This window comes from Filicampus tigris, chromosome 15 (genome assembly GCF_054856515.1).
Source record: "Filicampus tigris isolate MCC_2025a chromosome 15, RoL_Ftig_1.0, whole genome shotgun sequence".
Classification (NCBI taxonomy): domain Eukaryota; kingdom Metazoa; phylum Chordata; class Actinopteri; order Syngnathiformes; family Syngnathidae; genus Filicampus; species Filicampus tigris.
The window spans coordinates 12,828,203-12,854,001 of NC_141231.1; the positions used below are offsets into that span (position 1 = coordinate 12,828,203).

At 42.9% G+C, this 25,799-nt stretch overlaps 1 protein-coding gene across 1 annotated transcript; it reads left to right on the top strand.

The window, feature by feature from the left end:
• The first annotated feature begins 553 nt into the window (after positions 1-553).
• On the top strand, positions 554-25,721 carry cplane1 (ciliogenesis and planar polarity effector 1). Its single transcript, XM_086054141.1, has 48 exons — positions 554-953; positions 1,394-1,561; positions 1,909-2,044; positions 2,123-2,242; positions 2,688-2,920; positions 3,001-3,104; positions 3,901-4,057; positions 4,139-4,242; positions 4,315-4,497; positions 4,593-4,836; positions 5,728-5,907; positions 6,000-6,742; positions 6,962-7,155; positions 7,703-7,783; positions 7,854-8,018; positions 8,092-8,247; positions 8,635-8,866; positions 8,950-9,077; positions 9,143-9,360; positions 10,015-10,179; positions 10,657-10,798; positions 11,419-11,516; positions 11,605-11,754; positions 11,847-11,958; positions 12,621-12,903; positions 13,764-14,732; positions 14,931-15,082; positions 15,159-15,241; positions 15,319-15,365; positions 15,517-15,796; positions 15,871-16,194; positions 17,326-17,814; positions 18,377-18,552; positions 18,625-18,691; positions 18,765-18,816; positions 18,899-19,054; positions 19,236-19,399; positions 19,723-19,930; positions 20,885-21,321; positions 21,399-21,549; positions 21,726-21,899; positions 22,063-22,099; positions 23,161-23,289; positions 23,361-23,541; positions 23,625-23,674; positions 24,282-24,437; positions 24,619-24,740; positions 24,870-25,721. The coding sequence occupies exons 2-48, from the start codon at positions 1,463-1,465 to the stop codon at positions 25,100-25,102; spliced, it is 9,264 nt and encodes a 3,087-aa protein (XP_085910267.1). The 5' UTR covers positions 554-953; positions 1,394-1,462; the 3' UTR covers positions 25,103-25,721.
• Positions 25,722-25,799: the final 78 nt, after the last annotated feature.

Here is a 25,799-nt window from a genome sequence, read left to right on the forward strand (position 1 = left end):
GATAAAGTTAAAGTCCCCTTGTGAGGAAAAGCGGTATCGATAATGGATGGATGAAAGTTAAAGTCTTCAAAGTAGAAGAAACAATCCCCCGGGTAAAAAGTGTAACTACTAGTTTGTAAGTAGCAATACAATTCTACTACGTACAGTCCAATAATATAAATTCTACATTCCTGAAAGTATTCTTCTAACCACTAATTAAAATTTCTATCTATCTATCTATCTATCTATCTATCTATCTATCTATCTATCTATCTATCTATCTATCTATCTATCTATCTATCTATCTATAGCAAGGTAGAAAAGCGCTGTACAAGTGACAGTCAATTTACCATTAACAAAGAAAAAAATGCGTTCAAATAATGATACATATTCTCTTTCTCTCCGAAGAGGATTTCGTGGACACCGGTAATTTACATGCGTTTATTAAAGCAAAGTTTAGTTGCAATTTTGCATTTATGAGTAATGAAATTTCTTGGGGCACGCTAGGTGAGCGAATGGATTACGGTGACTTCACCATGTCTAACGTTCCTACGGCAACGGTTCAAGGCTTCTCCCCGAGAGGATCATGGGAAATGTGTGTTGCCTATGAAACGGAGGGAGTTTCGAATTACTTTTTATCATTAGGTGCGGTTGAACATGCTCAATACTCGATAAGTTAATCATTTAAGTAACGCGACGTTTACGACAAATACGTTGGAAATACTCGGGCTTCCTTTTCGCCGTACAATTAGCTAGGTGGCTAATGCTACCAGCCGCTTTGTGGAGTCGTCACGGGTAACCAAATGGGCGAACAACGGAATTGGTCGAGCACTGTTAAAGGCAAAACTCGTTGTTAAACGTACCAACGAGTGACACAAAATGTCCACATTGTGGCCGAAGCCACTAGAATGGCTCAGCGAGGATGGCAGTGATGATGATGATGAAGAAGAGGAGGGCGTTTCATCCACAGCTGGGTATGTACAAGCTAGTTAGCTAAACGTAGCACAAAAAGCAGATACGTGTATTATTTTGTAGATTGTTTCATAATAAGGCTTCTTGGCATTGAATTCTAATTGGAAGACCTTTTTTTTCCTGATTAAATAGAGCAACATCTATAAGGAACATGCATTCTCTGCCGATGCCAAAGGCTTCAAACAAGAGTTACCGTAATACAAATTATTTGCCCAACCCATATACTGAGCTCCGCTGCTCATTCCACAAATGCATGTTACCAACGATACATGATCTATTACATAAAGGCCTTGTAACAACAAATCAATAATCTTCCAACCAAACACATATTTACTTACTTTTTGTGATTTACTTTATCAATCACCTTACAAAAGTTGTTTATTTGAATTTATACTACATGTACACTTCCCAACACAAATAATTCTCGTTTTCTTCCTTTCAGTTGGCCCTCTGTTGATTTTTCAAAGGAGGAATGTCAATGAACTCTTCCTGACAGTATCGTTAAACACTGATGGTGTCTCGTCCAATCATGGAGCTAAAGCTAGACGTAGTATTGTCCTCCAGAATCAAGCGAAAGAAGCCATGGCCACGATTTTGCTGGCTTGGACAGGTACAGATGAAAGCAAAATCACCCCTGTTTCCATAGCATGAGTAGGGTTTTAGAATAGATAGAGTCGTAAAGGGGGTGGAAAGTTTCCAATGAAATTCCAGTTAAAGGTTATTTAGGAAATGGTCCTATTTGGAAGCATTTCACGGGGATTAACAAGTAATTAAGTGGAATTGAATGAAACTATCACATTCAAGCATAAATATAAACCATTTCTTTTGTCATAAATAGGCATGCAAAATTGATTGCTCTCCTTGCAGACATGAGTTGGCTTTACAGTACCTTATTATCTCTGTTAGCATCCGATTTTGCAACCTTAAATAAGGGCAAATTCCCTCCTGGTCCTACAGGAGAAGGAATGTGTCTACCTGTTCGACGACAAACGGATCAGCGAGATCAACATGGTGTCCGGTCATACCAAGAAGAAGACCCCCAAACTCCATCCTTTGCTCAACAATGTGGTGACGATGGCGCCGTCCCGCAATGGTAAGTTTAAATCTCAAGAGTTGAAAGTGTCCGTTACTTCATACAAAACATTAACTGCACGTGTTGTGTGTTTCCCAGGCATGTGGTTTTGTGGACTTTTGACCTCAGGGGAGCTCTTTTTATGGCATAAGGACAACGACTTGTTGAGGACCATCACAGCGGTCCCTGAAGTCGTTCAAATAATTCCTACTATTCAAGGTAGGCCTCCAGCAGTATTTGGGCTGAGTGATTTTGCCTTAATACACTACTACAATAACACATATGGTTGAAGTGTAGACTTTGATTGAATTGAATTGGAAATGTAACATGGGTTCATAATTGTGTACATGTTAGATGTGTGGTGTTACTGCATTACAAACCTCTTTTAGAAAAGGGCGTCAATTATTCCCTGATTGTTGCTATTGGCAGGGGTAGGGATCAAGCCCCGCCAGCAATAGTAGGTTCACTGTACTTTTCAGATTCTTATTTTTAAGATATTCAAATTTTTTGAGTGGATGAATTTGAGGTTTTCATTGGCTGTTAGCTATAATAAATTTTATTGTGCAAGTCTACCTAATGATGTTGGGTGAATGTCTTATATAATCGTATGTTGTACATCATTGACTTATTTTAATGTTTTTTTTTGTTGTTTTTTTTTTGGCAGGGAATTCCACACGGCTGTCCGTCCATGTGTCCGGTGATGGGTCGCGCGTGCTGTTGGTCACCACATTGGGCCAAGCGTTCCTGTGGGAATGTACAGACATCGAGGATTTGACTTTGGTATGCGACGGCTCAGTAAAAGGACGCTGGGCACAAGTGCAGCTGCCTCAAGACACCTCTCTGCCCACTTTGAAGGACAAAGAAGCATCCCAGTGTAGCGTCTTTGTCGAAAGCCAGGTTTCATGCGTCACTGCAATCAATGGTCCCTGACGTTAGTGTGTGCACCCAGTGTTGTGACCGCTATGCTTTCATTTCAGACTATGGGTGATATCTGCTTATCAGCATTTGTATTCACATCTGGGAAGAAACTCATCATCACCTACCTCAAAATTCAATGGATGGATGATCATTTGCGCATTGGGTGAGTATGCATGAATCATTTCAACCAGTGGTGAGGAAACGTTTTCCCAAGAGGGGTCATTTCAGGCAGCAAAGTGTTGAAGTGGTCAGCTTTACTGTGAAGAGGTCTTGGGTTTGAATATCGATGGAGTTTGCTGTCTCCATGCTTGCATGGGTTTTTCTTCCACATTCCAAAAACATGCTAGCTTTATTGAAGTCTCTTAATTGCCCATAGCTGTGAATGCGTGTGTGAAGCCTTGTTACTATGTGCCCTGCCAATGGCTGGTGACTAGTCCTTATACATTATTATAAGTTTTTTGCTAAAAACTCAGGGAGTGCTTCTTAACGCTACACACATTCCCTATGTGACCCCCAAATAGATTAAAAAAATGTGCGTTTGGAAGGGGTCGAATTTAATTAATTATGTAAGTTGCTTTAAAAAAAAAAACGGATGAGTTATCACCTGGAGTCCTTTCACATACGCATTATGATTCCTGGTGTGACCCGAAAATAGAAAAAAAAGTACTTCATCGGGGGTCATATTTCATCATTATGTGCTGTTAAACACACAAATACAAAATGAGAACACAACATTAAGTCACTCACTAGGCCACATTCCCTAAAGGCACGCATAGAACACATGTACTGTACCTATGGATTGTCCATATGTACAATAATTAATTACACTTTTTTTATTTTTTTATTTATTTTCAAAAGATTTATATTTTGGGGTGGACTGGACCATATTAGTGGCATTAAACTTAAACTACCTTGTTCAGTGTCCGATCAACATCACAATGACACATTCCTTTGATTAGCTCTTTGGGATATAGCATACAATGGGCCACCAAGACGTACCCCATGTCACGTCTCACCCCACCCTGCCAAGCAGTCAAGTCCAGAGGGGCGTTGGTGGTCGACTTCTCTCCTGATGGACAACAGCTAGCCGTCGTGCTGAATCAGCGGCAGCCCAAGGTGAGCATCTTACACGTTCTTTCTCACCTTACACATGCGAGATCGTTCTGTAATGGCCTAACATGTTTATTTTTAATGTAGGCTACGCAGGTTCTATTTGTGAGCACACAGAATTTTGTCTCGGTGTCAAGCGGTCTTGGAAGATGCGGATGTAAAACGGAGCAGATTCCTTCCAAATACACAAGGTGGACTAACAGTAATGGGAGTTGATTTGATTTTGCGCTTAACTTGAAAGATTTTAAAACTAATTTCTTTAGGTCATACTGGGTAGGCAGTCTGAGCTGGTCACCCGACAGCCTTTTCCTGGCCTGCGTTCTGAAGAGAGGCGCCCTCCTGGTTGTGACTCGTCTCGGCGGGCTCCTCACGCTAACCAGCTCCGGTTGCAATATAGACTTTCAACCCGCACACTTCCTCCCCCTTCACCCACTGGTCACTTTTCGGTTGGTCTTCATTCAAATATACTGTATGATTAGCCTCATTTATACACAATCAGCAGCCAATGAGGTCAGTATGCGAAATGTTTTTCACCATGCAGACCTCCAACCGGAAGACCGGAGGCCGACCTGTCCAGTTCCAGCGTGTCGGCGCGAGACGCCATGAGGCAGCGCTATTCCGTCACGTGGCACCCACGCCTCCTGTACTGCATTGTGTCCGACGGCTACATGGCCACCGTACTGAGGGTTCTCAATAGACCTTCACCCGCCATGCTGGTGAAAGTTCTGTTGGATAACACCAGAAAGGACCTTCAGAAGGCCTGCCAGCTTCTGGATACATCTCAGGTACTCAAGCAGGAGCTTGGGCAAATGGTGCTGTAATAAGACTTAGTAGGATAAAGAGTTGCGTTATTGTGAGCGCCATGCTGCAATTTGTCTTGTCCAAATAACAAAATAACTATGTTTCCACATGCCCAAAATGTGTACTTATTCCCGTAATGTTACATTTTCCATAGCAAAATTTCCAAGTCAATGTAGACATTTTAGAAATGTTCCTAATCCTTCACATTTCTCAACCGATTCAAAATGCTCAGCTTAGTCAGGAGATCTTGGGAAGTCTTTGTTCGGCAGTCCAAAACTTCCCATTTTTCACAGAATTGCATATAAACATGGGACATTTCCCAAATCAATGCAGACATATTGCAAAACCTTCCACATGAATCAACTGATTCAAACTGTTTCAGAACTATTTTTCGCTTTTCAAAAATGACCACTTTTCCCTGAATGCGCACTTTTTTTCATGGCAAAATTCCCAAATCAGTGGAGAAAAATGTTCCAAAAGCTTCCACATTTCTTAATCAATTCATTCCATTCCAAAATCTAAAATGTTCAACTCATCCCAAGACATCTTGACAACTATTTTTTTATTTCCAAAATGTCCAACATTTTTCAGTATTTCACATTGTCCATGACAGTTAGTTCACAAATAAAGGCTTTTTAAAAAAAAACAATTCCAATTCATGTCACATTTCAAACCATTCCAGCATGTACTCAAGTCGCTATTTTGTCTCCATTCCTTTAGTTCTCATAATATTAGTACCAAATACAGCGTTTGTTTACTTTTCAAAGTATTTAATTTCCTAGATTTTGCGTAATTCGACAGCATTTTAGCATGAGCTCTTTTTCTACAGAAATGACATTTTCTAGTTAATGTTTTGTTTGTATCGCTCACTCTAGATGTACGTGAGGACGTGTTTGGAGTCGTACCTCAATCTGGACACAAAGTCGTTCACCACGAGTGGGCCTAACCCCGCGGACTCTATTATATGTGCAACCACGCACGAGTCCACCTTGCCTTTCTTTCTGCAGGACCAGGGCCCCTTCAGTGGCACCAAGGAGCTGTTCGAAAGAGTTCAGGTCTGTCAAAATTAGATTTGTGGAAAAATAAGTACTATACTGAATTAAATTAAATATTCCATCGCATTTTTCCATCAATGTGATTTTTCCAGTCCTTCTTTGAGGACGACTCCGATATAGACGGCCCTCCTCCTGGTTCACAGCTGGCGGACGGCGGACGATTGGAGTTTGCCTCCATGTTCGACACCCTCCACGCTTTGGACACAGAGACTGATCTCAACCAAGATCAGGAAGAGGACTTTGAGATAACCGTAAGCCGTCTTCGTCGGGATCTCGGTAAGATCCAAAATGGGCTGCTGACGGCGTGGGCTCTCTGCATGTCTCTGGGAGCCGCAGTGGAAAACCGAGCCCATCTGCTCAAATGTACCATCTTCCGCGTGGCGCAGCTTGCCGCTTTGTTCCACTTGATGCCAAACGGTACTGCCCGCTCTGGGAAAAGCGGCCCCTCCGGCTCCGCTTGCATCCTGGAGCTTCTCAAGGCACTTTTCTCTTTCCTCCCGTGGGATAACGCTCACTCGGACGGGCCTCCTGGCCTGGGGCTGGCGGTGGAGCTCACTAAGCAGCTAGTCCACCTGCTGCTCGCCCCGCCGCCTGAGTCCCACCCAGCAGGTTGTGTCGAGAGACTATCCGGAGCTGTGCTCATCCTCCAACTGGCCTCTGAGGCTCTCGACTCCGCCTACAGCCTGCAGCAAAGAAACGTCTGGTCCTCGGCGGAGAAGGATCCTCGACTTTCTGCTTCAGATGTCCACCACGTGCCACTGCTACAAGATTACGGGGAGAACCAATGTGACCATGTTCATCAGGTTTTGCCCTTATCCCAGCGACCATCCAGCAGGTGTGTTTTTTCATTATCAGAACAAACAATGCGGACCGCAGCCAAGGTGACATATTGCGCACCAGCGTCGATATAACATCCAAACTATTTTCACATAAAACCGAGTGCAATTTGGTTGATACTAATTCACAAAAACACAGATGGTGATGAAAACATATCCTCTTTGACTTGCTTGACACATGTTTTATGTTTGGAGTTTTTATTTCACATGGCCTCCAGATTGTTTGGAGTGTGGCAATGGGTTTACAAGATCAGCCAAGATTACAAGGAAGAAATGCGCGCCCTTAAGGAGGATAATGACTGGGAGGAAGGGGACGAGGAACAGTTGTCATTCGTCATCTCCAAGATTCAAGCAGCTCTGCAAGCGACCCGAGAGAAACTCGAAGAGGGTCCTGCACTGCTGAGTCACACGGGTAAGAAACAACCCTTGGCTGTGGCTGTTCTCAATTTATTGACTATCTCTATTCCCAATTGTACATTTCAAGTGACGCATATACAATTTAATCAGACCGTAACTCATTTTCCCATGTGTGTTTGGGAGATTTTGTTATGGTCCAATGAAACAAAGGTTGAACTTTATGGTCATCATTCCAAAAGGTATGTTCCAAGCAAGACTGCTTGTCACCAAAAGAGCGCGTGTATTAAAAAAAAAAAAAGAAGAATTATCATTATTTTATGTATTTATTTAGTTCTTATTTAGAACTGAGGCTTTATACAATGTGGATGGAACTAAGAAAAGTTAGAAATGGCACAAAACCTTCAGGCTTCAACAACTTAACTTTATTTGGGGTTAATAAAAAACACGTACTATTTACACATAAGATTCATATCCACCTTTGTAAGAGTCCTGATTACAATAAGCGTATCCCTGTTGTGCCGCTTGAAAGCAAAAAAAAATGTAATTGTGTCATTCTGAACCATGTCGGGTTAATCCATTCTAAATATAAATTGTTTCCTCAGGTGAAGAACTATTCCTATGTGGCTTGTACCAAAACAGCGCTGAGACATGGCGGACCCAAATTTGGGAAGAGAGTAAAAAAAGTCAGTTGTTTTCAGTCCGAAACGAACACAAGATTGTAAAATACGACAAATATGGTTCTCTCTCTCTTAGGTTGTCGTCGTAGCGCCTTCCAGGAAACGAGACTTTGTCTGGCTCTCCTCTACAGCCTGTTGTCCCAGTACCACCTAAAGGAAGCCGTGGAGTTGGGAGAACACATGGCCCACTTGGCGCTGCACAACGCTGGACACCACAATAACCATACGACTTGCACAACAGGTCACTAAACGCAGTTGGAAAAATGCAGCCAACTTTGTCCAAGGTGATTAGGCTCTAACGTTATGCTCTGCAGGCGAATCCCTTCTGCCGACGAACCTTCACAGCGACGCGGTCATTGCCGTCATTCAGACTCTGGCGAGGTTTATGGCTTCCTATTTTACCAATCAGCCGCTCAACATCCTGCCTGCACATCACGTGGCTGTCCTGCCGCCGTTACATCTACCTCATGGTTAGCATTCACAGTGAACTTTTGTACAAATAAGGGGGTGGGGGGGGGGGGGGGCTGTTGGGGTTGAAAATTTTGAACGTAATAGGTCCTTTTTTTATGCTTAATAACGTTGAGAGGGGGGCAGACACAAAAAAGACAGACCAAGTAGTCTAAAATAGGACCACGCAACATTACGTAGGAGTCAGGAGTCCAGTTTATATTTTGATCTGACTCTAAAATATAGAAAAGAGTTTTTTCATCATTTTTCCCTTTTTGTGTTAGATTAAAAAAAAAAACTACAAAATAATCAAGCAACTTTTTTATTTTTGCATTTTGATTGCCAATTTAAAATGGGGAAAAAAACGATTCACCGCAGCGCAATATCAATTGTTTCCTCTTGTGGTCCAGCCTCAAACGTAGGACGCCTGGTGCCGCTGTGTCAGGAGGCAGCGGCTCGAGCGGTTCGCCAGCAGCACATGTCGGAGAAGTGGACCGTGGACTACGCCGTGGACCTTCTCCTGCTCGGGGGTCTGCTCCCCGAGACGGCGTGGCTGGCGTACAAACTCGGGGACTGGAAGACGTCAGCCTCTGTCAGCCTTGCTTATGCGTACTACTGCGCCGGCCACTTGGAGATGTCTCGGTCAGTGTGAGATGGAGTAGTTTTATGGTCTTTTCACCTCCCTCTCTCACTGAGAATTTTTTTTTTTTTTTTTTTGTAAACAGGATCAACAGACGAGAGCTTCACCTTCCAAACGCTTTACTCCTTGAAAGCATTTTTCAGGCGGAGTTGCAGTGTCTTCTGGACAGTGACACAGGAGAGCACAGCGATGTCAATGATACAACATTCACAGGTTTGTGAACATGACAAGACAGCCGCTTTAATCCATCAATCCACGTGTCTATTTTTTTTGACTAGACCCTATGGAAGGACAAGACTTGGATGCATTGCAGGGGTCCACCCAGGAAATCCTAAAAGCATCCGTTATCGCTGGTGTGGACGTTTTAACTTCACAGTTGACTTCCTTACTGGAATCAGCCAAAGACCTGTGCTCAAGCCTGTCCGCTTTGGTACACTGTGGACTGTATTTGCCGTCCCCGCCTCTGTATTGTCCTCAGCCTTCCCCTAACACTCAGGTACTCAACACAGAATGACATGCTCATGTCGGGCTGGGCCATAAGGGCTTAAAACAAAATCTCCAATTTTTTTTTCTCACAAAAGTCAGACTTCACACACACGCGCACACACGCATTCGCACTTTTCTTGGAGAGAAAGCAGATAATAATGACATTTTAAAAACAAATCTTGTAACTGGAACCGCCCAGTCCCCACCCGGCCCAAGTACCTTGTATGACCTTCCTCGGAAATAATATATATTTTTTTTCTTTTTAAATAATGTGAAAATAAGATCAGGAAAAGCCTACTAGAACAGCATACCTTTATTTGGGGTTAAATTCAGAGGCATCTTAAATGGTGGCAGGTGTCTGCTGACTTGCATTTAACATGAGTTTGAATGTGATTGGTTAAGTTTGAACCCAGCCACATACCCAGCTATAAGAGGGTGTGCACACTTGTTCAACCACATTATTCCACTCGTTTATTTTTACTTCCCCTCTCGAAAGATGTTTTCCCTCCAGTTGAATAGTACTAGTCACACAAATGGTATAAACGATTTTAAAATGATTTATTGAGGTCTAATCTTTTTCAGTCACGAAAAGCTAGCATTTTGAAATGGGTGTCGACTTTTATGTCCACTGTTTTTCGTTCATTCGCCTGATAAAAAATTTCAGGATCCTGTGGGGACACTGGGACAGCTCGCAGAAGTGGCCACACGGCACAAAGTGTCCAGCGTTCTCCAGAGGATCCTGCTCCTCCTTAGGTCTGCTCAATGTTGCCACCCGGCTGCTCAATGGTATGTCAGCAACCTGCGGCGGGCCCGCCACCTACTGCACAAGGTACTAGAGCCTCTTTTGGCATTAGATGAAGCTTTGATTTAAAGCGGAAGTCAATCTGAACATTTTTTTTTTTCAAGAATATGTTCAATACAGGCCCACTGGTTGAAAACATGGCATTCTGATAAATATTGCGTTTCTGGAATATGAGTTAAGCAGCAAAATCCACCCGTTTTTAGCTACCTCAGGGGGCGACCATTTTGTCACTTTTGATGTCATTTTCAGTTGACAGAAGTGACAAAATGGCCGCCCCCTGGGATAGCTAAAATGGGTGGATTTTGCTGCTTAACTCATATTCCAAAAACACAAATTAATCAGAATAACTTGTTTCAACTAGAGGGCTTGCAAAGAACAGATTCTTGAAAAATAAATGTTCAGGTTGACGTTCGTTTAAGGTCCTCTTCAGTAATTAAGTGTGCCATTAAAACCATTTAAAAAAAAATTATTATTATTATTATTATTCTTTTTTTTTTTTTATAGATCAAGACAAAGTACGCCTACCCTTCATTCCCCAAAGAGGAAAAAGCTCTCCCAGAGGGCCTGATGAAGTTTGTTAGCCGTGGTGGATTCTTCAGACGGAGCCATAGCAAAGCTCTGGACCCTGATTCCAGTCAAACTATTAGTAAGACACCACTCCATATGCCGTAGGCCAGTGGTTCTCAACCAGATGTTTGATTTGCAAGAAATGATGTTGTCCCATGTAAAAGAGCATACGGGGGATCAGTGTGACAATTAAATGAACATACTAAACCAATTAATTCCTCTCTACTTTAGCTTTGGGCCAATCAAAAGTGCTTCTATGCATTAATAACGTTTTTTTTTTTCTTTTTTAAAAAAACAAAATGTTTATTAGTCCTATTTCGGGGGGATTTTTTTTTTTTTTAGGATTTAGTCTTCATTTTTTAGTCCTGTAGAATAAAGCTTTATTTTTTAAATTCACTTATTAAAATATTACTCTCTTCATTTGTTAAACATTGACTTTTTTACATATTGTTGCGGCTTTTCTTTGGATAAAATACAACTATTCTCGATAGATTACATTTTTCTAATACAGGCAAAATATATCTGTTCTTGTAAAGATGATGACTTATTTTATATAAATTTGGTGTCGTGACAATGGGTACACATGGCAGATAGGTGTGTGAGGTGGTCCTTGGAAAAATTTCTCCCTAAGGGGTGAACCCAAAATGTTTGAGAACACCAGATCTTCTTTCTGTTCCTGACTTTATTTTCATCTTCAAGTCTGTTTTAGGGAGCTGTGTGGTTTATGCTGGATGCTTCACGTCAGGGATCAACTTTCTGTTGCCTGCAGGAGGTTTCAGGCTGCCAGAATGCAACAGGTATCACGATATGATTGGATTGTGTGGAATTATCTTTTAACTGTGCAAGGCCTGAACATTTTGTTTGTTTATTTTGCTGTCCTTAAAGGCCCCTGATAATTCACAAGTCCATTCATCCTGCATTGATGCTCTTCTCTGGGCCCATCGCTATTTGCCATTCTCTCACTTCCTGAACACCGAGGAAATCCTGCAGGACCTCCTGCTCAGCCTGTTGGCCGAATTGCCGCCGCTGGCTTTGGTGAATTGTTTTTTCCTCTCTGTTTCCTCCCGCCAGAAATGGAAAACAACAATAAATCAACTGATATGTTGTCGTTTGCTCTTCGTCCCTAGGTGGCAGACACGCTGGTACTCGCCTTCCCAGAGAAGGAAGAATCTGTCAGAGTCTCCCTGAGGGAGAAGTATAACTCACTGCTGCAGAGCTTGAGGCAATGCATCGTCTTTGGTACTGTATATCAAAGTCGAACAGAATTATGTGTCGTAGTCATAACTGTACTGGTTTATTCTTGCTATTATTTAATGTACAGTGTACTCAAAAATATAGCAACTTACATTTGTGAATGTGGGTTTCATGTATGTTAATGTTACTAACATTTCATGAGGGACAGCTGCACAAAACAAGAGCTGTATGACATGTTGTTTTTAATAACAAAGCGTAATGATTTGTGGTTTGTAGTTTGCATGTGAACTACGTAGACTGCATTTTGCAATTTTGCCTTTTTCATGTGACTCTTAATAATGTATTACAGTGATGCCTTGAGTATAAGGTATTGTTAAAAAAAAAGTTTTTAATTGCAATTTCAAATTAAAATGTTAATTGTGATTTACTTTTTGGAGTTTAATTTGTTACATTTTTATTGTAATGTTGGATTTTGTGTCATTTTTAACATGTAATATATTATATGTCACCAAATCATTAGGACACGTCTCAACATGCAGATCCAACTACATTGATAAAATGTCACAAATTCAAAAGTAATATAGTATTTTAGATGAAGTGTTTCTTCAACCGTAGAGCTGTTTTCAAATGGTCCTGGTGAAACCTAACAAAGAAGCCGAAGACTGCAGAAAAGGAGCTTAAAGACTCTTCTGTTTTCTATCTTTTAGAGGAGGGCAAAGAGCCAGGCAGTAAGCCAATGAAGGCACTGATCCAAGAAAAACTGAGGCAGAGGAGAAAGCACCTGGGCCGCTTGCTGAGGCACCTGGCCCCCCTGGAGCTTCGGCTGTGGGAGAAAGATGAGGACGAGGAAGACAAACACGAAACTTTGAGGCCACGCTCACCTGTCACGAGCGTGAGCGCCAGCACGCTAACCGACTGCGTTGATGGAGAAAAAGCGGAGAACACATCTGAGGCCGTCTCACCTGATCTTCACATACCATCCAAACCCAGGTAGCAAGTGTGCAATTAAATCCAACTTGTTTTCACCGCAGGCCACATTGTAGTTACAGTTTCCCTCAGAGGGCTGTCACCTCACCATATTATTACATTTACACAATTGCCCCTGCATTTCATTGTTATTAAATATATTTTTAACAAACCGAATTTGAAATCGGACGTCATGGGGGGGAAAAAGCATCTATAAATTGAAGAGAGCGTTTTAATTTTGGTTCAAATTTTCTGCCTAACTGAAACAAACAAAACCATTTAGCAAGACACATGACGTAGACAAACATCTTTTCCTTTTCCTATCATCAGACGCTGTTCCAAATTATAGTTGCTATCACTTTAGGGGTACAAGTCTACAAAAAATCCAAAGCAAGAACAAACATTAAGCAAAGGAATGTTTCTGTTAGAGGAGTTGATTTTTGGAACTATTATGAAACTGACCTGAAAAGGGGGTGAATCACTTGCTGTGTTCAAAACAAGGTTTAAAAGCAAAGTACCAAAAAAAACTATAAATCAAGTAAACATTAAGTCGGCCTTGAGTTTGACCCCTGTAAATTAAAGCATGAACTAGATTTCGGTGAATATGGAAACATCCCTTGCGATAACGCAGAGTTCACTGTAAACTCAAATGAATTGATCAAATGGATTAACTCATTCACTGCCATTGACATATTTATTTGTCTTTTCGCAGTCCAGGCATTCAATCTCAGGAATTTATTTATTCTTAAAAAAAAAAAAAATTCAAACGTTTGGATAAAGGAGGGTCTGAAAATGTCTGGCAGTGAATGAGAATGAGAATCTGCCCAGCTATAGTATCAACAACAATTTTCCTGTGGTGTGCTTAATGTGCTGTCTTTCTACAGGGTAAAAATGAAAACAAGAAGGAATGCTGTTCCGACTAAGACGGCAATAGAAAATGTAACGTCACCCTCCCTTCCAGTCATTGGTACCTGGGAGTTTGAACTTGAGGATGATGAGTATCTCACCTTCCTCGAGCTTTTTCTCAGCTACTTGTTGGAGAAGGAGAGTAGCGATGGGGGCGAGCCTCCCTTGCTCAAGTCCTTTTGCTCCGCTCTACGCGACAGGGAGCTGCACTCGCTCACCTTCGACGTGCTCACCACGATGCACCGCCGCCAAAGAGACGGCCAGCACCTGGCCAGGAAACACTGCGGCAACGAACTCCCGGTCTTCAGAGCCGGATGCTGCAGCAGACCGGCGAAGGGGGCTGCGACTTTTGAGTCGCAGACTTCAGCAGCCTGCAATGACGCTTGTGAATCCAAAAGCAACTTCTCTGCGTCCGCTCTGTCGGAGTTTAGGACAGGAGGGCAAACGGGTTTGTTTAGTCTCCGACATCAGAAGGGAGGCTCCGGTTCTGACGGTAATCAGAGCGCCTCGGCGTTCGCTTCCACAACCAGCGCGGAAGCCATTGTAGAACTTCAGCAGGTCCTGGATCCTAAATTAGAGGCTCAGTTTCCAGTGCTGGGCAGACTGCTGGTGTGGATGTTGCGCTGGGCAGACAAGAGGGTGCTCCTCGGGCACACCAGCAAGAAGAAGAAGTCAAAGGGAGAAGGAATGTGCGAGGATGGGATAGTCATCCGTGTCAGAACCTCTGCGCCGGCGCTGCTCACTTCGCTGAGCCTGCTGGAGCGCAGGTTCGTGCATCTGCTCCAGCCAGGCTGCCCGGAAGCACGATGGACCATCGCCCCGGCGCTTCAATCCGAGCCGGACGCGAGGCTGGAGGGACAGACCAGTGTTGATACCAGCTGCCCAAGAAAGGAGGACACTCCAGTTGCTGGTCTGGATCCCAGCATAGTTCAAGGAGAACTGTCCATGTGAGTTTTTTTTGTTTTGTTTTCCTTTTTCTGGAATTGCTGCACTGTGCGGCCGCGCATACCAGAAACCGCCACTGTGTTCTATGTAGAAACGACCATATTAGAAATTTGTCTTGATTCAACTTTTGCAGCTCACTATGACTTATATATACATAATACATACTTCATTTTTATGTGTATATGTGTACACTCTTGTAGTTGTTCTTACACGGACGAACCAGATGAGCTGAAGTCTCACAGGACGTCCCTCCCCGACGAGCCAGATGAACTCAACTTGAGTGCTCCGATCCCGAGCTCCACATTACAGCGACCGTGTTTTGATGATTTGGATGTCACGCCAGAAAAAGAAGGCACGATGTCCCAAACAGTCAGTACGGCAGCTCTAATAAATCATTTTCGGTAAACGTCAACGTGTTTTTGTCACAGGCAAAAGCAGCGATGACCGCACGGAGCAGTCATCGTCTCTCTCCAACGGGATCACGTCTGAAAACCTCTGCTCGCCTCAAGCGGTCAATATCAATCTTTCACTGTGGCATACAGTGCAGTTTTCGCCGATAAGCAAATGTCTGTGTTATTTTCTTCGCAGAGTTTAAAGCTTGGAGAACTGATCGAGACGTCCAGCTCCACATCTCTGTGAGTTTTGAATGTCAAATTATGCTGCATTTGAATAACACATAAGAAACTTTGACATTAAAGCTCCGGACTTTGCCAAGTTTTAAATATAATCAAATAATAGTACAACAGTAATAGTATCATTGTTGCATCACTTGTTCTGTTGTTTAAGTGTCAGTCAGGTCGCAAGCCATCCGGTGATCCGGGCACCGAGCGGTCCAATCCCACAAATTCCTCCGTCTGCCGAGCCTCAGGCATCGCTTCACACAGACCTCCCCCACCCAAGAGCAACTCTTTACCCCAACCCGCCCTTAGACCATCCAGGTTCTCAACCTCAAACTTCCACAGCTGGCGCACCCACTCTGGATCATTTTGGCCTGGACCAACCATCCTCCCTTCAGGCTCCGCCAATGAGACAGCGTCTGGGTGAAGATTTGTACCGACTAGTCCAGGTAACAACGCTCTTTGCTTCTGCAGATGCTTTGACTCTTACCTGATGATTTAAATGTTGCCCCCTGTGTTGCAGAACATCAACTACATGAGTCTGATGGACGTTTTGGGAGCTTCATTTTCCAACCTGCAACATGCCCAGCAGAATTCTTATTTAGCTCAATCCAATATGAACCCCTCGCAGCATTATGTGCCTTCACCTTACATGACCAATGTGCCACCTCAACATTATTCTCAACCTGCGCAAACCCCTGCAGTGTCTCAATCACAAACACATGTCCCTAATTCACACTCGAACAACCCCCCATATGCCTACCAGACTCGCATACACAGCGCACAAGAACCTGATCATGCCAGCAATCTTGCCTATGCTAATCATGACGCAGGAAGAATCTATCAGGTATGTTTTTACTTGATACATTCCCAGCTAGGAGGCTTGGGGTTGAATTTCTGCTTTGCTGTGTGGAGTTTGCATGTTATCATTCTTTGGCTGAGGGGATTTCACATACTCAGGTGGAAATTTACTTCTCGTAGGCGGGCCAGTGTAACGCACAAATTTGTCTAGCAGTAGTACCCAACACATTAAAAAAAAATCTGCCCCAGATGCCTGTTTAACTTGGCTACAAGGATTTTGGAAGACATGTTTATGATGAGTCGATAGACAAAAACATGTCTGGAAGCCATGCCACAAAAGACACAGAAAGTCTACCATTTCGGTTGAAAGCGGCCATATTGGCCATTTGTAGGTGTCCTTCATGGATGAACTTGTCCTAGAGATTTTGGCCAATTTGTCTGTTAATATTTATCTATGTGCCCTGCAATTGACAAGCGACCCATACAGGGTTTACCCTGCTCCTTGCCCAAAATAAAGTTAGATGCAATAGACTTCAGCTTGCGGCAATCAAAATGAAGAAAATTTGAGGCATGGACTAGCCTTTGCGCTGTTTTGCGGCAACCCAAATGAAGAAATTTTGAGGCATGGGCATAACTAGCCTTTGCGCTGTGTTTTACGCGTAGATTGTGTCCTCGGCAAGGCTATTTGTTCACACAAGGTTGTTCGTGTGTTTAACACGGTAACACAAACAACCCACTGTTTATGTAGATTAGGATATAGAAAAAAGCGATTACGGAACTATTAATGTGCGCGTTATGGTGCAGAGCTGTGTGCGTAAATACGCACTGCGAACTTCACTGTAATTTGTCCGATTTAAAACTGTCCTGTGTGGTACCATACGCGTTTTAGTTTGTTCCATGTTTGCATTCGTGCCTTTAACGTGCCATTTCCTCACACACCCGCGCGGTCGTGGTGAAGACGTCATTGAATGTGTAACTACGTCATAGTGTGAGCGCACCTAAAAAAAAGATGACGCGAGGTGATGCTTTGTTTGTTGAATGTAATGTTTACACGACTAATTGAATCTGTACCACTTTGTCCCATTCATTTGTGCTTCATTGGAGCCACACGTCTTCCTTTAATAGCGTTTTTTTTTTTTTAAATACACATTCATTGTCCTATATTTCTCTTTTTCAGGAATTGCGACCCCTCTCTGTGGAAGCAGAGTCAACAGACATTCACTTTAAGGAAAGCACGAGGTTAATCCCATCCACCGAAGGGCTTCTGATCACATCGAACACTAATACAATAGCGCCCTCTATTGGTAATAGTAATCCAGACCCGTCCTCTCAAGCGTCGGGCCTCAAGTTACTTCAGCTGCAAGGTGGTAGGAAGAGAGACAAGAAAAGGACGAAAGGCGCGTCTTCAGCTCCAAAAAGACTCCTTCGGTTTAGTAACAGCACTCAAACTGAGTCTCCTGTGAGGAGCTCCCGTCACCAGAATCCCACGTCTGAGGCGACACATGGCCTTCGCCTGCTACACTTGCAACCTGTTGCACAAGGCCACGTCAACCTTCTCAAACTATCTTCAACACCTCCTCCTCCCAGGCATTTCTTTGTACCTGCAGTGCCACTGGGAGAATCCCCCAAACTCCAGCTTCTACGTATAGACCCCAAACCAAGAAGGGTGAGTATTGTATACCCAGAAGGGGCAAAAGTACCCATAGACTCAGAAATGTCCTTAAGTACAAAAGGAACAGTGCAAAATAATGTACTGAGAAAAAAAAAAAAAAATCTGGAAATGCTATCACAACAAATATCAATAGCTTTGCTAACGTTGTGAACTGACTAACAGTAAAATTAGCTAATGATAACTGAAAAAACCTTTAGTGAGGCTGTAAGGGGCTATATGTTGCCTCTTTGATTCTGTTTTAAACTGAATTACCGTTATACTTATCTGTCGTTTTGACTCGTCACAATTACGCCACAGCTCTTTGATGAAATTACAATCATTCAAAATGTTATTATGACTAGTCAGAAAGTTGTAGCTTTTTGGTAGTTTTCCCTCAAACTCTGTGGTTTCTTAAAACCCAAATTAGAGCTATAAGAGGGCTGGGTTTTTTTTTCCACTGTTGAATTTGAAAGATCGCAAACTTTCCTAAAGTACAATAACATTGAATTTGTGCTCTGTTACTCCCCACCCCTGCCAAAGAGCATCAGTCAATCTGTCAATTTTTTTTTTTCCATAGATGTCCAGTGCGGCACCTCGCTCGTCCCAAAAGGCTCGCCTCATCTCCCTGGAGGAGTTGGCGGGTTTAGTGGCAGGGAGGCGTAACTCGGAAGAGGCACGGCTGCAGCTGCTCAGGGTCAACGACTCTGCCGAAACGCATCGAGGCGCGACGCCTTCCTCCAGCTCCAGCAAGAGGCACAATAACCTCAAGTGTAATACTGATGGCTTGTCTTCATGATAGCCCTCTGACTGACTGTGTGATTACAGGCAGACGAGAAGAGAGAGGGCACTGACGACAAATCTGCCAAGTGAGCCCGTCATCACCACACAAGAGGTAGAGCTTTTTTTTTTTTTAAATCAAAACAATGCAAACATTTTCAATAATAATTCAATTTTTTTCTTGTCAGCCTAAAGTGGACCCAGAGGAAATCACCCCTGCACGGGATGCCTCCATTCAAAGTGGGTGGTAGCTAATTCTGTAAAATGTACGTTTATGGTTGAGCTCACTGTCATGACGTCTTTGTGCTTCTGCTGTCGTCAGCCACCATTCCGAATCCCTCAGGATCCAGCCTCTCCGTGCCGACTGGTCGCACGCTATTAGACAAGTCGAGAGTGACTTCAGCCGAGCTGCACGCCTTCGCATCCGCGTGTAAAATTCCCCCAGAGTGCCTCGATGCTTTCACCAACACAGAGCCAAGTAAGCCTTTTGGTAACCCGGTGCACTGGCGGTGGACTACTAGGTCTGAGGTTCTGAAGTCAGCTTTCATAGACTCCAGCCAGCCTGTGATCCAATGAGGACAAACGCTATCGAAAATGGATGAATTCTCAATTAGAGTATGAGAAAGCGTCATGCTGTTTGTTTTTTTACTCCCTTCCAGAATGTTCTCCTATGCTTGTGGACAAAGCAGTGTCTGTCCAAGCCTCACTATTAGCCACCACTTCTACAGGCAAGTCAAAAGAACCTACTCCAGAGAAACTTTACAGAGAGAGCCCCTCTCAAGACGCAGATGTCATCCCACCATTACAGGAGAAGAGGAATTTGGTAAGATACCAGTCTGGGACCCACACTATCTAATGCTGGAATGTCAAGCTAGTTTACATCAGGAAAATCCACCTGCTGCTGAATCTAACCCTTAATTTAAAAAATATTACAAAATATATGACACATTGCATTATTATTATTATTACTACTAATATTCAAACCTGATGTGCTAAAGAAAATACAAGGTCAGATTTGGAATCAGCTACTTTTGAACAGAAGTAAAGGAAAATATTTAGTTTGAGACGTGCGATCCCGTGTAAAAGAACACAAATGTGCCTTTTGAAACAAGAATACCACATGGCCAGTTTTGTCGTTTCTGCCAGGATCAGCGCGGCCGCAATTTCTTGAGCGTCCTCGACATCGAAGAGGGGACACATCATCTGGATTTGCCTTCTGCCAGATCCGTAACGAAAGACGCTTCGTCCATGCCTCCTGTACTGACGCCTGCTCAGCTTCACGTGCTCGCCACTTCTGTCATTAAGAGTGCTCAACCAGCCAATGAGAAAACTCCCAAAACTGTCACTCAAACAGGTCTGGATTTAATATGTCATGGTGTGTTAAACCAGTCGCTCCCAACCACTGCTGCGGCACATGACTGTACTGTGAAATGATCCGTTCTCACTTAATTGGTCTGAAAATTATTTATCTATGTCAGAGTCTTATTATGCCAGGCAGAACAATTAGCTGCTCTTCCACTAGATGACCTAAGATATAAAACATAATAAATCTGTGTATCAATCTGTTGTCATTCATACAACAGGCCTTGTATGGTGGTAGTGAGCTCAATTCAATCACCTGACAACAAGCGGTAGTTTGGTAAATAGTGAACAATTCTTCAAAAAAAGTGTCTTCAAGCTATTTATTGCCCCTCCCAGTTGAAGTCTACTTTCTAGCTGAATATAAGACAAAGAGAACTTCACCTAATGCTTTTAAAACAACTAAAGAACTGCCTAAAGAAAGGCCCTGCTAGCTTAATGCTAATGCTGGATAGCGTCTATGGTGCGTTTTCTCAATACTTTAAGCAACAGATTGAACCCAAACAGTTCGGCAACACGTTGATAGATGATATAACTACTCACAGTCATATACTCTTTGTCCTCTGCATAGAATTTCTAATATTTATTGATGCCGTGCTGATGAGCTGAGAGAAGCGTTGAGACGTCTCATTGAACAATATATGTCTGTTTTATTCAGGTGACACATGTAGGCAGGCACACCAGCAGCACTATGGCCATTCAAATGATGCAGTGTGGCAAAAACTACCGGATTCGTTTTATTTCTATTTAATTATTTCATAACTCTGTATGTTTATCATTTTAGTGTATGATAGAATTCCAATTTCCTCATTAAAATATACATTGCAGTATTTTTTTGGGGGGGGGTGGAGGACTGGAAAGGATTAATGGCATTGCCAATCATTTTGTCGTCACAGAAAAAATTAAACCCGCGTCTCAAAGCACCACTGTGTTTGTGTTAATATTCCAGATACCTGCGAGGGCACCACTGAGGCTAACAGGGAACCAGGGAGAGTCTACTCTGAGGATCCACATGACGCGGAGGATTGTAAAGCCATCAGGACAAGAAGAAGAGAGAGACCTCGCAACTTGGAACCAGAGAGAGTCTACTCTGAGGAACTACTTCACTCTGAGCTCATTACAGCTATGAAGACATCAAGAATAGAAAGACCTCACCACAGGGAACCAGAGAAAATCTCTCCGCATGACAGTGAAGATTCAACAGACTCTGAGCTGTCGAAAGCCATCAAGACCCCAAGAACAGACGAACCTCGCAATCTTCCGTCCGAAACCGCCGCTGTCTGGTTCTCGTCGCACCTGTCCAAACTGGATTCTCAGCTGGTTGCGTTGCAGAACATCGCCGACTGTCTGGAGAAGGACCTGCCTCAGTCCAAAATTCCAAAGGAGGTATTTTAGCATTGTATATTCATCCTATTTATTCCGATTCTCAAATAGAAATATGGCCTGATTTTATGTTTGTGTAGCCATACAAGCCACAGCAAGTCTCCCCAGCCTCACCTCCGAATGTGAAACCCGCAGTAAGAAAAACAGTAAGACTGTCTCTCCCGGCGGAAGAGCCCAAAGCACAGCCAAAACACACTCACATCAATGTGAGAAAAAACACCCATGAAACCAGTAAGTTTTTTTGTTTTTTTTTAACCCCCCCCTATCAAAGCTAACACATGAAAACGTCACAGATGGGCTAACGAAAACGGTCAATGTCGCGTTCGGTGTTCCAAAGGAAACAAACATAAAAGGAGCGTTGAAAATAAACCTCTTTAATAGTAATTTGCATTTTAATCACCACAAAGGAGCCGCACAGCTTCAACCTCACGCCGCACCAGAACCTGACGTCTGTGTGGCGGAGGAAGAGGACAAGAAAGAAGACGCGTTTCACAATGTCAACCACAGCACTGACCGAAAGCCGTCGGCTCTGCATCCAACTTCTTCCTCTCAGCTTCGTCCCGGCCACCAGAGCCTTCCAAGTAAAGACGCTTCATTCACATGTTCTCATCAATATCCAGTGGCCAACAGCTGCACTTGTGGTCGTTTAAAAGATGCGTTAAATGTAATTAGATGTGTTGTCCATTAGCTACCATTCATTACAATGAATTCTTATCATATTGTAATATTATGTTTCTCCAACAGAGCATCTGTCACCTGTCACATTGGAAACATTTGGCGAGTAAGTGGATTTTAAAATGTGTATGCAGGCACATTTTTTAAATTGGTAAACTACAAAGTTGTATTCGGACCACCCTGGAAAAAACAAAAAAATCAGTCCATGATCAATACTGTATATTCCTTTAAATTTTTTTTAAAAAATGACCCAGGTGCACAGGGCTCAGGTGGAATGACCAATCACAGCTCAGCTTACAAATGTCACATGCCCAAACTTGAAAAACAGGTGAGCTGTGATTGGCCGTTACCTGAGCCCCGAGAAAATGTGATGTCATTTTCAGTCGACTCCTAATGGCAAAATGGCCGCCGCCTGAGATGGATAAAATCGGGCGAATTTTGCTGCATAATTGATATTACACAAACACAATATTAATCAGAATTCCGTGTTTAGACTAGTGGGAGTGCATAGTACATATTCTTGTAAAAAACATTTTTGGGTTGACTTCCTTTTTAAAGTGCCTCTGATTAACTCCAAAGTTCAGATGTTCTAGTTGGCTTTTCCTGACTTTTTTTTTCTTGCTTTCGAGCAGAAGCCTGAAGGTTTTTCAAAATGTTCATGATTCCTTCCACCTCATCAAAGGCTTTAGTTCCAGCTGAAGAAAAAATTCCTTAAAGCGGAAGTCGACTGAAAATGGCATCACAACTGCTCACAACGACCAATCACGGCTCAGATTCAGAGAACAGGTCAGCTGTGATTGGTCGTTGTAAGCAGTTGTGATGTCATTTTCAGTCGACAGAAGACAAAATGGCCACCCCCAGAGATGGCTAAAAACAAGTGCATTTTGCTACTTAACTTATATTCCGCAAACGCAAAATTAATCAGAATGCTGCGTTTCAACTAGTGGGCCTGCTGGGAACATATTCTTGAAAAAAATAAGCTTGGGTTGACTTCCGCTTTAAAGCATGATGCTGTCACCACCATGCTTAAGTTCAACATGGATTTCATCAGACGAACGCATGTTCCCTTATGGCTTATGGATGTTAGCTTTTTGGTTGACAACTGTTCATTAACTCACTCTTTAACTGCGCTATCATCCCATGCGTGTGTGTACGTGTGATCTCCAGAACGGCTGACGAGAGTCTGGACCAGACGGGGTTGTCCGATACAGCGGAGATCCTGGAAGGTTTGGTGCGCGAAGGTTATATATCCCAGACTGACCTGGACGCATCTTTAACCAACACGCTCGACAGCAGGTAGAGTTCTCGGTTATGCGTGTCTTGTGAGTGTCACGGAGCTGAAAGACAATGTGGCTCGGACAAAGCAGGAAGGAGCAGCAAGAGCCAAGTCGTCAGATTTCCCCGGGGCGTGCTGTTCCTGACGAGGACGACGACAGACGGGAGTTGAAGATCTGGATGAGACGCAAGCAGAGGGAGAGACACTCTGTGTATCAAAAACACAGAGCCACCCTGCGCGAGAGGGAGATCAAACCTTTTTGCAGAACGCCGGTCGGATCATTCAACAGCTGGCAAGAATTTTTCCACCATGTTACATCCATGTGGTTGCTCATCTCTGCTCTTCTTTATTGTAGAAATCCACCAGCCAAGTGACCGGCAGGCGAAACACACAAGAAAAGCAAAAGTAAGAACCTCTCTAATGACATTTATAGAGATTTGACTTTATAATTGCATGTATACAAATAGTTGGGTCACTTGAGGTTCTGGCCACCCATCGAGTGTGAAAGTACACAACCAAGAACTAGAGCTGAACAATGCATCGAATTAGAATCGACATCGCATTGTAGTAGAATGCAAATTTCAAATCGCGAAAGGAATTTCGGGAAAAATAAAAAAATTCAGTTGTCACTTTTTAAAAAATTAATTTCTCATATTATGTTCAGTACTTAAGAAGTGCAGTCTACGTTTACATATCATTGTTTCATGGAACATGAAAAGTTGATGTATTAAAGCCATAGATTTGTTTTTATTAATGTTGGAATCTGATTTATGACTTAATGATTTATGTTTACGCCACAATTGTTTGAAAAAAAAACCTTGAAAAAATGGATCGCATATTAAATCACAATAGCAATATATTGAGGGAAAAAAAATCCAAATTTGATTATTTTTCAAAATTGTTCAGCTCTTGTCTACGGTGTAAAATCAGTCAAGATAGGTTACAAGTGTGAGTATATGTGACACGCATATGTAGTTTGCAAAAATGATTCTCTTTTTCTTTGGCTTGCCAGGGCCTTGCTTTTGAAACAATTCAACCAGAGGCTCCGCGACGCCACCTCGTTGGCAGATGAACTTCGCACCAGCCCCTTTCCCAGCTCTCGGATTTTAGTCATTGATGCTCCTGCCGTAAGGTCCTCCTCCGCTCCGGCCACTGCTGGCAGTCACAGGTATTTAAAAAAAAGTTTGTTTTTTTTCCAGCAAAATCTACCGTCCATCTCGTGTGTGAGCAAAACCCTCTGAAATTTGCCTTATTGTGATGTCAACAAACATATTATGAAGACTAATACTGTACACATAATGTTCATACCAAGGTCTTATATTGAATTCAAATCTTTTGGGGTTTTCCAGCAAAGACAAAAGTTTAAAGCATCCCTCAGGCCAAACACGCGCCCAGCGTCGTCCTTGGACTGCCGAAGCGCCTGGAAGACCTTCAGAGGACAGCAGGCGGCCTGAACTCCAGCAAAGGCCAGGTAGCGTCTGTCAGCACCGCACTGACGAGCCAATAATAGCATCACAATCCTCACAATACTTTTGCAAAATATTCCCATCGCTTCAAAATTCATCATACTAATTTCTATGATGCTCTGTCTCGACGTCAGGGACCTCTCTGTCGAAGGAGCGTCCAGTCACCTCCGCCGGGGCCCACGATGACCAGCATAGCATACAGCAGGGCGTCAATCTGTTATCTGAATTGATGGGCGAGCAGGACGATGGCACCAGAGCGGGTGTGGCAGGTATGGACTGGCTGGACAAACTGTCAGAGAGCGGCGGCAGCCTCAGCGAGGTCGACTGGGCGGCCATCGAGAGGATGGCGGCCACGGCGGGGACCTGAATGTCTGCATCTCAGGCAAAATTCAACACGGAAGGGAATTTATGTGCCTTTTCAATACAGTGGTATTTATTTTTTTGCTTTGTGCTGCGGGCAAAATTTTTACCTAGACGCAAGCTTCAGGCACCCCACAACTAGATGGCAGCAGCAAACTTCAGATGTCACGACATCAGTTCAGTTCACGTCGTTACCTCGCAGTGAACAGTTGTGCTTACGTTTTCTGTATTTATGCAAGTATTTCGTCATTTTATTCATTTTTTCCTGACCGTGGTCCCTAAAAAATAGAATGAAAAATGATGTTCTTTTAGCTTCATGGCAAAGGCTATGAATACCTATGGTCGTTTGATTTCTCACTTTTTTTCACATTGTCATTATGTCAGTTTTGTGTGTTGAATTTGGAGGGGAAAAAGATATTCCAAAAAAATATTCAATCCATTGTGGAATAAGGTTGGAACATAAAATGTGGGGGGAAAGTGAAGCTCTCTGAATACTTTCTGGTTGCACTCACTATATGTACACTATTTTTGAAGTTGTAGTTGTGTGCCACCTTTCTGCCTGAAATTTTCTACGTTCTCACTTTTGTACACACAGTTTTAAATAAAAGTCACTTTTAATTGTTTAATTGTTTTGAATGATAATAACTGTCAGCAATTCAAATACTCATCAGTCAAAATTAATTGCAAATGATTTTCTAAATGAA